Source organism: Malurus melanocephalus, unplaced genomic scaffold (assembly GCF_030028575.1).
Source record: "Malurus melanocephalus ecotype Western Australia unplaced genomic scaffold, MMel_1.1 scaffold_404, whole genome shotgun sequence".
Lineage (NCBI taxonomy): Eukaryota > Metazoa > Chordata > Aves > Passeriformes > Maluridae > Malurus > Malurus melanocephalus.
Genome location: NW_026623636.1, coordinates 144471 through 158548, shown reverse-complemented (window position 1 = coordinate 158548; position 14078 = coordinate 144471). Strand labels below are relative to the sequence as shown.

General features: G+C 39.4%; 1 protein-coding gene across 1 annotated transcript in view; it reads right to left on the bottom strand.

Moving 5' to 3' along the window:
• LOC130581355 (transcription factor COE1) overlaps positions 1-14078 on the bottom strand; it is a 91822-nt gene that overhangs the window by 16953 nt on the left and 60791 nt on the right. The window contains exon 5 of the mRNA XM_057379411.1: positions 9942-10030. Within this exon, the coding sequence (XP_057235394.1) occupies positions 9942-10030 (89 nt within the window). The remainder of the gene's footprint in view (positions 1-9941; positions 10031-14078) is intronic.

Sequence of the window (14078 nt, the reverse complement as noted above, 5' to 3'; positions counted from 1 at the left end):
ACACCAAACAATTTGTATGAGCATCTACAATACTTTAAAGCAGATGTTCAGTATTGAGGTTAAGGAGTTTTTAGGTTTGGGATTTTTTGTTACGTTTTAGGGGTTTTTTGGGTTGTTGTTGTTTTGGATATGTAAGATTTTTTGATAGTTCTTCCTATTGTTAAGATCGTGAAACTTCATTTTTCTGGATTGTACGCTTCGAGTAGGAAGCGTGAGCAGTCAGAAATTGAGAGTTCAGGTTACTTTTAGTAGCAGAAGGAAACTGAAAAATAAAACAYATTGAAATTCCAACCTACAATAATATTCCAGTCTGTTCTGTGGAGRGTGGATGCATTGAAATGTTGAAATAGAGACTGGAATAATGTTGGTAGGTTTTAGTATTACAGTTAAAATGCTGCTCARTCATAACCTCCACAAATGACCACTTTCACTTATATTTTATCATCACCATGATTAAAAGAAGTCTCTTGAAAGGGGCATTCTCATTACAGCCAAGGACCACTTCAGACCCAATTGAAATGGAAAGACAGAGCAGAAAGTAGGGGTAGATACAAGTGGTAATTGCTAGGGAAGAATAAAATACCAAATGTGTAACAACCATATTTTATAACTGTTCAAATGACTCCCAGTATTTTATTGGACAAAGCGATTTAAGCTCAGAAAGAAAACTTTAACAAAGTAGCTCTTATCAGATTTTCTAAAAAAAAAAAAATCAGTTTCCTTATCAGAAACAAAAGGTATTTTCTTTCTGATGTTATTAKTTTTAATTTAMAGTCCTATAAATCAGCTGAAAATATCCAAAGCAAGTATAAATGTTGAATAATCATGAATTTAAGAAAGTTATGCAACATTTCACAAAAAGAACAAAATCAACAAATTTYACAATTCCTGTATCTTGGACTGCCCATAGCATAGCAACAAAAAATGTTTTAAATATATATGTCACTGCTTTAAAAAATGCATCTTCTTTYCATTCTCCTCTCAGCAAATGTATCATTTGTTATGTGTAGTCACAAATGTATTCCAAAACATTCTTTAAAATAAATCCAAAATGTATTTCTGTGTCTGTACGAGTAGGTTGAGATTGTGCTATTGTACTTAGAGGACATTCCAGTCCAGTTGAGTTATATCACCATAAGTTACATGATTGACTTTTACAGCAGAAAGAAAAGGTTGTASTCAAACAACTGTTATTGCCTCAATGGAAAAAAAAAAATCAATGAATGTAAAATGAACAAGAGATTTTGTCCAAGTTGCAGTTAATACTCCTGAAGAGCTATGGATATTAAAAGGTCAACAAATAAATTAGTCCAAGTGTTATGAAATGAATGATTTGGCTTATAATTGTATTGAGTGCAAATTGTTCACTGCCTATTAGACCAGGTAATTTTTAACCATGGTGCCTCAATTACTGTTCCATAAGCAATAATACAGTTGTAAGAGCCACCRGTTCGATCGGGTGACCTGGGAGACACTCCAGGACAGCTGCCTTTGCTATGATGGATCACTGAGCCTGATCTCCAAATGGTKCCAAACCTTCCCTTCCTGGGAGGGGATCTCATAAAAGAAACATTACTGCTTGATTCATTTTACCAAAATGCTCGAGTTTTCGAGCGTCAGCAGCTGGGTAKAGATTGTGAGGCTCTGTATTTCTTAGAAGAATTACGACAAGAGGCATCCTATTGCTTCCAGCTCTCTYTGCTAAATGGCATCGTGAGGGTTTGGAGGATGCTTTTTCTGCTCCTCAATGGGGCTGTGTTGTGAGAAATACATGGCAATCATATTTTACATCACCACGTAAACCACCACAGAACACCTAAAACTAGGCCAGGAATGGAAACTGGAGGTGAGATTATAGACATTCCTTCACACTTCTGCAATGCCCTGCATTCAGAGATCTCAAAGCACCACTTTAATGGGRGCAAATTAAACTTCACAACACGCTTTCTAGGAAAACACCCTCTCTCCCTCATCTTCATCAGAGACAGCCTTGAAGTGKTGCTGTTTGGCTGAAGTTACAGTGGTCTATGGTTACAACCAAGGCAGGTTTTGTAGGGTGAGGTAATATCTTTTATTAGAGACACTGATACAGGCGAGAAAAGGTACAGTCAGCACACAGGAAGCAAGGATGGGCACCCAAAAGCTCATTTTATTCCAGTTATATCAGTCASTCTAAGATATAACCATTCCCTRYAAATCCYGATAGCCCTAAAAASGGAKAAGAAATCAATCTGGTATTGCTTTYGTGCTGTGAAGTAACACCCATGGCAGCAGCTGTGTTTCCCCATTGCTCCTTGGGGCACAGCATTCCCTGTGAGCCAGGGATCAAAATAAGGYAATAAAGGGCTCACCAGGCTTCCCACAGGACTGGGCCTTAAAGGATTGTAACCAGGCTGTAACTACACAGATCTGCTCTCTGCCCATATATAGGTAAGAGGTAAACACAAATCCTGAATTACCAAATAATCTGCACAGGACAAACCACAATAATAAAAGCCTAATTAGAATAGATTGTACCCCATACAACCAAATCCTGTTTATAATGTCACTCTGTTATATTTTTGATAAATCACTGCATTCAAACAGGAGGGTGGTTTTCCATTTCATCTCTCCATTGAGCAAAAAATGTGCCACATGACTGGAGTCTGAATTTCCATTTCACCAGCATACAGTTGAACTGAATATTATTTGGCACAATACAGTGTACAACTGAGCCACTAAATGGCTGATTTACTAAATTATTATTAGATGAGCTCTTGCTGTTCCAAGTGAAAGTGCAGTCACTGTCTCTCTTCATGGTGTGTTCAAATTGTTCTGTGTTTAAATATTCAGCATGAGGCTAATGTGAACTGATGAACTGAGACTGCAAACGTTCACTTTCAATGCAGACAGAGAGACAGAGATGCAACRTATCATGTGGCCTGCGGAGGTGAAAATGATTTATATTTAAGGATGCTGCTGCCTATTCCCATTAATATATGATATTCTTAATTAGCTTTGCATTTGATTCAGGAGTTTGGAAATGTAGCTAGAAAACAACTCCAAAATTGAGCATAGCTGTGTGGCTGTGGAGGCATCAGAGTCCTGCTGAAGTGGTGCTTAAGCCTGGATTTTTTGTTAATAAAGTGCATGAGCTGCCTCCACAGTTTCGTACTTTGCTCCCTTTAATATTTGAGCTGTAATTTAAAAGGATCACCTGCGATTCCTACCTGAGCATCACAAATYCTCGCTATGTAAAGGATTGACCATGTCGTGTAATTCTGTGACTTTCTGAGGTGAGGGGATAGGGGGGGAAAGGAAAAATGGATTTTTTTATAAAAGGKTAAAGAAAAAAAGAAACAATTTCTTTACTGCCACCTGCTGGAGTTGACAATAAYCCTTTGTCCCACAGAAAGAACAAGCTCCTCACTCGGACAGTTACGGGGAGCATTTAAAACACTGTGATCCCAGACACTTACAGTAGATTAGAATTTTTTATTGGTGCTGTGTTGCCATAACAACATAAAGACAGCAGATGACTTAAGTTAAGCTTGCAAAGCAAAAGGCTGCTCATCTGGCAGTTAAAATGAATACAGTTCACTTCACAAGTTCCCCATATGGACCCTTAGTGTATGGTAATGAGGATACCATATGGTGGGAGAAAATGCACAGAGAACAATTGTGCTCCACTGGATGAGTGAAGTGAGCGGGAAGTTATGAGGAAACACAGGAGAGAGATTTGTGTGTGYGCTCTCTAACTCAAGGGTTTCTTTCAGAGGGGGGTTCTCTCTCTTCTTAATCTTCTTCTTAATATATACATGCATGGMAATGACAGAGAAACATATTGTGCGTTTTGCAACATCATTCATCATAAACTGTCAGMCGTGTTTGTAAATCAGCTTGGTAAGATCTTAGAAATTTGTAATTCTTAAAAGGTAAAAGTGCTAAGTTTTTAGACAAAGTGCAGGAAAATTTAAGCACTTCTGACAAGTAGAAACATTAGTGGTAATCATTTTAAAAATGCTTGCATCTTTCTGCCTGCATGTTTAGCTGTAAATAATGCCGCAATGAATAAAAGCTTTAAAAAAAGGGGAGGGGAGGATGAAATGGAAAAAAATATTTTTTATTTTATTTCCAAAAGGATAAAAAGTAATAGACGATCAGAACCATATGCATGCAAAATTCTGCTGTAAATGTACATATGCTATACTGTAGGCTGTACTAACCAGATCCTAAACCTGGTAAGACAGCTTGCTAAAGGCTGCAAAGTCAATTTTGTACTACACATGCTTCATAAAAGATGAATATAAATGCATTAGTTAGACACGGTGAGCTAAATTAGAAGGTCAGGCAGGGCTGGAAGGGCTGAAATATCACACAACCAATGACTGTAATTACTCTTTTTTTAAGTCTATTAAGTGGTGTTGTTCTATCAAGGCTCAGGGGTATAGGACATGAAGTACAAGATAAAGTAATGTGTATTTATTACTCCCACGGGATCAATTTACTAGATATTTTCAGCTCCATGGAGCAAAATACACAAATGCAGCCTTTGTTACTTTCTTCAAACTGTGGCTTTTTCCTTCAAAACCTGCTCCTCGAAGGCACCGTGTTTACCTGTTTGGTGTCTTCCTGCCATCCTCAGTTAATTGTTGCATTTAAAAGCAAGAAGGATGAGGATACAGGAATAGAGAAATGTGGGGATCCCTCCTACAGGATGCTCAAACAAGTGGTTCGAGTCGCTCAGATGGAATGTGCAGCCTGGAAAATCCAATCCCAGGCACGGTTTTTACCCCAAGGCAAAGCAGAAAGCTGGAGTGGAGAACGGCGCAGAGCTCCTTGTCATCATGTTAGCCCTGATCTATTAAAAGTTTTGTCATAGATTCTAAATTACACCATCTGCTCTAATCATTTGCTGAGTAAATGCTGACCCAGTTATAAAGAAAGCTCACTGAAATGTGTGTGCACACTGCTGACCTTCAGAAAGGAAAGGGCTCCTTGCCAGCCCTGTGTGCTGGCTCTGCCCTTCAGTGAGCAGTTCCATCCCTTTGCTCTCTCCTTTCAGGGTCTCTGCATATTCCCAGACACTCCTCTGACATCCACCACCCCATAATGATACTTTCTCAGTTACCTCACCATCTCAAAAGCTTTGATGCTCTCTTGTTGAATATTTTCTATAGGATAAACAAAGTATCAGACCCCAGAAACCTAAACAAGCTTCTCAACTGAGTGCTCAAAATGTTAGGAAATTTAGAAAATCCCAACTGTTGAGGGTTCAATACCAACCTCAACTCTGGTCTCACATTTCTATAAATTTTCCAGTAGAATGTAGAAATCTCCACGAACATCCCATGCCTTCCCTGCTGTACAGATGAACTCCAATAGCTGCTCTTCACATKTTCCCCCTTCCTGCCCACACCTAGAATAAAAGTTCTCTAACTGTTCTCTTGTTACACTGGRTGGGGGGTAAAAAGSTGTTTTCTTAGCTGAAAATGACTGRCTTGGGTTAAAATACAGTATATGTTGGGTTAGCAGATGGCAATCCTTTCTGGAATTTCCATTGGGTCTGTCTGAAGCAGCAAACCCGAGCTGCATTGTCTTCATTGCTATTTTAACCTCTGCTAGCAAGCCTGGGCCAACCACCCACGTTCAGAGMCAACCTTTATTTGCAATATAAACAATACCCATGTCACGATGGATAAAGGGCAGATCGGTGGGATTTCGTATGGAAAAAGACAACTGCTTTTGCCAGCCACTGATTCCTAATAACCACATGTCTTCTATTAGTGTCCTAAACGAGGAGGTGGGCTGTGTCTTGGGGGGGTTTAATGACTGACCAGAGAAAAGGAGCTGAAGAGAAGGAGGATTCTGGTTCCCTGCGCTCTCAGCTCAGCAGGGAGGCCCCTGTGCACTAGAGAGAGAAGCTCCACTTTCATCTACATGAAGAGAAACCAGAAGTAAAGGTCCCTTTCAGGAGGGATAAGGGGTCTCCTAGAGAGCACTGAAGGAACAGACTGGGAGGGAGAGGATTTCAGATCACAGAGGGGGTTGATGCAATGACTTGCTTCTCAAACACAGAGTGAACAATCTTCTGCTTAATCTARATACAAGTGATGAGTTGTAGGAGTGGTGAAAATGGCAAATAAAATCTAGGAAATTGCATATAAAGAGGAATTGTTGTTATTAAATCATTTAGCAYGGATGTGTTTCAAATCCAGCTCACAGTTGAAGCCGTTTTACAGCTATAGCTGCGGAGTTTTAACAAAATTGCAGAATTGCAACGTGTCTGCCAGGGATTTATTTTAAGGATTGTAGGGTAGTTACATGAATGAACTTTGATAGACTCAACATGTTGTTGTGATCTGAACCCTTGAGTGATCTCCACTGCAGTTTGTGTACWCAGGAACCAACAACACGTGTGCATTTGTGTGCATTTGTGTGCACATGTGCAAACATGAGATGCAAAAGGGGCACACACATGTGCAGGGCTGCTCCCAGCTCCACACAGGCTCTCCACAGACTGCTCCTGCAGGACAATGGCACATTTCTCAACCTTAACATCACCGTGTTCCTTTTCTCTTCTCTTCTCCCCAGAGATCTCTTGTTTCCTCTGATCTGCCTCTGTGTGTGTAAGAAAGGAAAGGCTGCACTGCCCAGCACACTGCTGGTACCTGATCTCACTCCAGGCTTTGGGTGCTAATCCCACCAGCTCTTATCTGTCCTTCTGGTGCCTGTGGGTGTGGGGTGTCTGTACAGACATGCACACACATCTCATTGCCCTGGCTGCCTTCCCTGTCCTGCTCTGGACAAGAAGGAACAGCATTTTGGTCAAGCTGGCTCCACAGCTCAGCTGCCAACATGAGCTCCCACCCTTTTCTCCAAAACTAGATATTGCATTTCTGCTTTCAGTACATCAGCTGTCAATCTAGCAGACCAAAGACCCTTGTTCCCTGGTGTTCCAGTTCTCCTCACTGTGGGAGGAAATTCTCCACCAGAATTCAGCTACTGAAGCACAGCGAAGGAGAGATTATTTTTTAATTTTTTTTTTCTTTGTCTACTTCCAGCAGATAGTTGGAGCACTTATCCTGAGCATAAATAATGAGCACTTCTGAAAACACTGGTTCTAAACTTGCGGAGATCAAACTTCTCAAACAGCCTCAATGGTTTTAGAAATTCTGTTACCTCCTTGGCTCTGGAGAATGGGGCATGTGCTAACACTCACTTGATGGCCTCAAAAATTCTCCTTGACTGCAGGGATAAGTCACAGAGTAGAATGCTCTTGATGGTCCAGGGAAGGACAGCACGCCCTTATGAACACAAAAATTATAAACACTTCTACCTCTGGAAAAATCTCTAATTCATCAGTAATGTTTCAATGGAATAATGCCCATGAAGCCTAGCAGCAATTAGAGAAATAGGATTTGTTTTATTTATTTAGTGCAAAGGCACAAGCTTTTTAATGAACAGAAAGTGATGCACTGTGAGAACAACAGGGGAAATGGAGAGAAGGACTTTGAAAGCTCTGAGCACTGCTCTCCTCTCTGCTGTTTCTCTTGTACATTTGCCCTCTCTGTTCCACTGTGGGAGCCATATGGCTTCCAACACTCCTCTAAGTAGCCACTGAGAATTGTCTGCAGTGGAATMGTGCCAAAGCCCTTCCTGGTTTAATGACATGGGGAAGAGCACTGAGCAGAGCTCACCAGCACAGAGACTCACGGTGTCCTTGATTGTGATCCTRGAGCCAGCCAGCAATGCTGGGAATTGAACCATCAGTGCCTCAAATACAGGAGTCGACATGTGCCAACCCCTGCTGCATTCAGCCTCTGTGCGTGGCATATTAATGAGACTTGWACTTGAGGGCCAACCTTCAAGCTGGCATAGAAGGAATTACCCAAAGACAAAAAAGAAAAAAGGTCCTCTCTTCATCCTGTTTCCCTCTAAGCTCGTCGTGTTACCAGTTTCCTCACTGAGTTGTCCAATCCTTTCTTTTTAGGCCATCCCATCTTACCTCTGCACACATAACCACAATTTCCCTTGATTTAAAGATTTGGAAAACTAGTTTAAAAGAARGCATGAAGACATGACAAAGAAACACATGAAGCCAAGAGGACAGACGACTCAGTGCTGACCCTGACTCTCACACCTTATCCTTAAATACCAAATGTTAGTCAGGATATGAAGCCAGGAGAAGCTTTCTTCTGCCTGCTTACAGGCAGCACGGATGTGTGGTCCCAGTCTCAGCCTGGGAAAGATGCTCAGTCTGGAAGCATCCCCAAACTCCCACACCAGCACAAAGGGGAGCTGCTGGGACTCCCTTGCTGCCTCTGGTGTCAAAAAAGAGCCCAGTTCCTGTTGGTGATGCACCACAACCCTTGGCCACATTACCCAGTTTAGAATTGTCCAAGTGTTATTTTATATRAATTGCCTGATTTAAATGAAATCCATGATCATCTATCTGTCAGCTGGAAAATCAGATTGAGGGAAGTTTTGCACCATTTCTTTTAGGCCTCACAAATGCCTGGTGCATAGTGAAGGCTGGCTCTTTTCTGAGAAACTATYTTTCTCCAGAAGCACATTTGGCAGCAGAGGCAGGATAGAGATGAAAAAAATGTCCCTACAGGAGGATGCTCTCTTTCTTCGGAAGGGGCTGCACCTCTGGAATGAGATTTGACAAGCCATGGAAGCTGTGTCCTGCTGCAAGTCTGTCCAAATGTTAGGGAAAGGGACAGCTTGCAGAGGGTGAGTAGAGCCAATGGTAAATGTAACTCTCCAGGACAACATGTTTCTCTGTGGTAAGAGGGAAGGACAACACATCAACGACCCCAAAACCACAGCCTGCAGCCTTCCTAGGCAAAGATAAAAGACTGAACAGGCCTGAAAATACACATACTGAATTTTACTTCTTTTAAGGAATTAAACAAATTAAGCTGTAGTGTTCAGGAAATCTCTTCACCTTTTGAACACTTTAGAAATGTAACTGATCAAAGCYTCCAACAATCCCTGATGAAAGCCTGTGGACAGCTCAGGGAGCTACAGAAGAAAGGTCACAASTATTGCCCAGTCCCAAAGGCTGTACTGGATCTACATGAACTGAATGATTCATTCGTCTGTGTCTCAGGATGCAAATTCACGTTTTCTTTTCCACAGGGAGGGTTCTGATTCCCCAGCTCCCTCAGTAGCAGCATGATGCCACAGCAGATAAAACACGTGGTGGCAGCTGACCACAGACAGTGACTCCAGCTCACCACTATCGCTCAGAGTTCCTGAGAACACCAGCAACACCTAAATCCCCCACCTCTTTCTCAAGTGTACTACAAAACTCATTGCAAATTCCTGCAAAGTAGCAAGAACAGATCTGAGTGCAGTCCCAGTGTTTTCCCAGTACAAGAAAGTCTCTCTGAAAGATGCTGTTTCTCCCTCAGCTTTTACTTAACAAAAATCAACAAAAACTCACTAATTTTCATGGGAACAAACATCACACAATGCTCTAATTATATCAGCAACCCTGAAATAAAACAGTATATAATCATTATTATCCTAAACCAATACATGACGCAGCAGCAATGGACTCCCATCCAATTAACTTGATATTATCAATGAAGTTCTCAAAATTATGCTGGCAAGTGCTACTGATACCAAAACCAAAAAGCATCATCAGTATATGAAAACACTCCTCAGGTCCCAAAATGGTAACCAAAAATGATATTCATTGTTTAGTGTTTTAAAACACAAAGATTTGTGTTTAAGGAAGGCAAGAGCTGTTTGAGTTGGCTGTGACTGAGAGGACAACAGGAATCTCCAGTGGGAGTTGCAGATTGGGTTTCCTTGGTCTTGCCTCTGTTTCAGCTTATCTGGGTTGGGTACCAAACCAAGACATTACATTTACAGTCTTGTGCTTTCAGACAAAAACATGCAGTAACCATCTTTACCATATTTAATAAAACAATAAACTTTGTGCTGACCTTTGGCAAGCGTTCGGGGTCACCAGGGTGCCGGGGGATAACCTTCTGTAACCTTTGGAAACCGTAGTCAATGGTGGGTTCGTTCAGAGCTGAAACAACAACAAACAGCAGCGTGAGGTGACAAAGGCACAGCAATGGACACAGGCACTGAGACACCACGGCAGCACCACAGCAAAATCCCCTTTCATGAGCTCAGCACTGACTGTGAAATCYTGGTTCAAACCCTACTTGAGGTTGGTCCTTTGACTTCAATCCAAAYCTTCCCACTCAGCTCCCCCAACAAAGCTGCTGGAAGATTTTGGGGATGTTGCATCCATCTTCCAAACAGGAAGCAATTATTTTCTCTAAAAGCCACAATGAAATCAATTTGATAAATACTTTATACTCCATGTTTCATGTTGGGTTTTTACTGATTTCATATTACAAGGAAGGTGATTGGAAGACAAAAGTAGCAACCATTCCAGAGCGTTTCTTGTTCCAGACTGGATTATACATTTAATATGCTCCATGTGCAAGGTTCATAAATAATTTTGTTTTGAAATACAGGCATTTGTCTTGGCAGAGGTTTTATTTTTTACTCATCRACACTGATTTAGGCTCCAATCAGCACTAAACTGATCCAAGAGACTTAAYAATTTTTAAAAAACAAGCCCATCAGTGGTTTGAGTTAATCTTTCCCTAGTCCTTGTCCGATAAAACTGAGGTGAGAAATGGTGAAAGTGGAACACTTTAATCTTCATGAAAATGCTGGTCTGTCTGCATTAATGGAAGCTCTGATYGTGTCAAGCCTTTAAGCACATGCTTATCTGTAAGCACATACTTAAACCCATTTGCTTTCAGCAAAGCAAATTTGAGCATATTATGTTTTTTATATGATTGCCTATAATTACAGGGGACTGCACTGAGTGACCTCCCAGCTATATTTCCAGTCATATGATCACTTTAAAACTCAGATGTTAGTGAGAYTTCAACATGTGCTTAGAATTTCCTAAGTGCTTTGGTGAACTGGAACAGTCAAGTATTCTCCAGCATCTCTAAACAACAGCACATCTTGACTCTCCCATGCCAATAGAGATGTGGAAAATTTCTACAGTAATTTCATTCGAATTTTTTGAGTTAAATGGGGAAAAAAAATCGATTCCAATGTTGATTTTTATATTTTCAGCCTTTTTTTTTTTTTTTCGGTGGAGAAAAAAAATGAAAAAAAATCGATTCCAATGTTGATTTTTATATTTTCAGCCTTTTTTTTTTTTTTTCGGTGGAGAAAAAAAATCGATTTTTGTCATTTTTTATCACTTTGAAGTTATTCTTTTTTTGTTCTAGCTTATCAATAGGAAAAAATATTTCTTGCAAGAAGTCTGCTAACTAATTTATGACTATATCATAGAGCTTTGTGAACCGGGATGGTTGGGCCCTTTTTTCCCACATTTCCTTTCACATCCTGGCCCATGCTGACCTCTCTGTTGTGTAATTTTGCAGAAAATACCACAGTACCTTGGTTTGTAACCCCCTGCTTTCATTACCTCTGAGTTTACTTACAAGGCTTCTTAGTTTAAGCATTCTTCAAATAAATTAATTTAGTGCTATTTATATTTATTATCAAAAATAGCTGTTCCCTGAGAAGATTACAAAAAAAAAAAATCCCTACAGTTTAAATTTACATTTCTTTTGCAAATATGTTCAAAGATTTTAGCGTGGTTCTGTCAAATGTGTTTCTCCTCTAATTCAGTCTAGTTTATGGCCACTTTCCCTTTAGATCCTTTGGGAAAGCAGTTACTAAATTCTGCAATATTATAAATGGAGGCCAGTTCTGAAATCCCTCCWGAGTTAGCAGTCATTTTCTCATACCTTCCTACACGTTCAACACATTTGAAATCCACAGAGTATTTCCTCTGAGTATTTTGTGAACTAAATGGCCAAAAAAAAAAATGTTAATTTTATGGTCCAATCTCACAAGGCATCAAGCATACTGAGAGATARCGAAAACTTTCTGCCTCAAATAACTTCAGCTTTACTTTAGTGGTGGGGAGAGGCTGCAGCAGCAATCTGCAGGATTGGGTCCTAAACTGCCCTCATCAAATACTCATAAGTGTATAACCTTTCAACTTTTCAATTTTTGCTAAAATTTAAAAAAAAAAATCTTTAGCTGTCTGAACATTTGACCACAGATTGGACAACATCAGCCCTCCATTTTTTGTTCATTTTCAACCCAAGTCCAATGTAATTAATCATCTCTCAAAGAAAGAGATCTGTTCATACATTTAACTCCACCTTCAGCTTTAGAACTGGACCAGCTGAGTGTCAGGACCCGAAAATCTCCAAAGAAAAGGGTTTTTTCTCATCCCCCAACAGTGCAAGGTCAGCTCCCTGCCAGCTTTTCCTCTGCCCCAGTATGAGTGACTGGGCTCTGTCCCTGGAGTCCATCCCCAAAAAGGCATTTCCCAGTCCTCTGATTCAAATAATAATTTTCTTCTCGTGATTGGAAAAAAGAATCAATCAGAAACACAAACTCTCTATTTGTGTTCTTGACATCCATACATTAAAAACAAGCTAACACATGTGGTACTTAAAATGCATTCCCATTACCTTATATTTTAAAAGTACTATTGAAAGTACTACTAACTTTAAAAAACTGTACTAAATTCAAATAGGTCCCAAGGCTAATGGAAGCAATTTGTATACCAACCCAAACTGACTGGCCCACTTTTCAAAATACAGGTATGATAATCTTGTGGTTTTAAAAGGACATTTAAATTGAAAGACTGTGAATTTAGTAYATAATTATACCAATAGAACCCTTTAACTTGTCAACTTGTAAATCTAAAAGGCTATCAATCATTTCTAAAGAGGAAATAAACCTTAAAATTCTTTGATTGACAGTGCTTATTTTTTATGTGGGGAAAAAAAAAAGGAGTAAAGTGGCCAGAAATCCATTTACAAAAGTACATTGTTTTACATAGGTGAGTAAAAAGCCAATAATTACACCTCCAAAAGACATATAAATCAAGGTAAGTACTTTTCCCTCACTTACATATTTTAAGTTGCAGTAAACTTCAGGTAACTTTTTATTAAAATACTTTTCCAAATGCAAAGCTTATTGAAGCCATTAATAGAGCAGCATTTTCATTTGAGCTAATATAATCATTTTTGCAAATACAAGATTTAAGCCATTTTTCTCCTTCCAAACAATAAACTTTCAGCCTGTCTCTTGTGTGAATTAACTAAAATTACACCCAGGTGTACAAAATCTGTCTATCTATCCTAGTGTATGAGTTAAGGCACAATATTTATTATTCTTACCATTTTATGAATTACTTCTTAAACCCTTGAGGAAGAACTTTCTTTCAAATTAGACTGTAACAGAATAAGGCATGAAGCTCTTTATGCAGCAAGTCTAAAGCCATAACTCATAAAGTCTAAGGCTTTTAATCAAGAAAATGCGCAAGGTCTACAGAAATAAGGATGTGTACATTATATTCATCTTTTCAAAGTCCAACTTATTTTTCAACAAAAATGCTGGCTGCTTATGCCTCTGAGAAAAAAATGTTTCCATCATAACMATAATTTCAAATTCTGCACAAATAATTTTAATAACCACATGCAGATAATCCACCATCTTTAAAAGTTGGTTGTTTTTTTTTTTTTAACTAGTCAGTGGAGGGCTTTTTTTAATATTTCATTTAATGAATTCCTACTGTGTCAATAAAGCTTTGGCTGTTAATTGAATGACTGTCTGATGTATCTGAGAGAGGAATTTGTTTCTCTGGCCATGCTGCCAACTTACAGCAGAATGATCGACACTTAATATCAGCAATTAAAAGGAMCTGTTCAAATATCATATGGAATTCGTAGCTTGGGGTAGTGGAGGAGAGCCCTTCACCAAGGAAAACTCATTCAGCAAATGCAGAGAGTAATTGAATTAGACACATTTTAACATTATTATTCAAAGAAAAATAAACACACACTACATAGAAGCATTATRGAAATATTTCAGAATGTAAAACATATCCAGTTAATTTGTTTCCCATGCATTCATGGTTTCATTTACTCCTTTTCTTTTTCAGTCCTTGTTTCTTTTTCATTCTTCTTGACCCAAAACCAATGAGAAAGCAGCACTTAGACCCTATGAACTTCCCA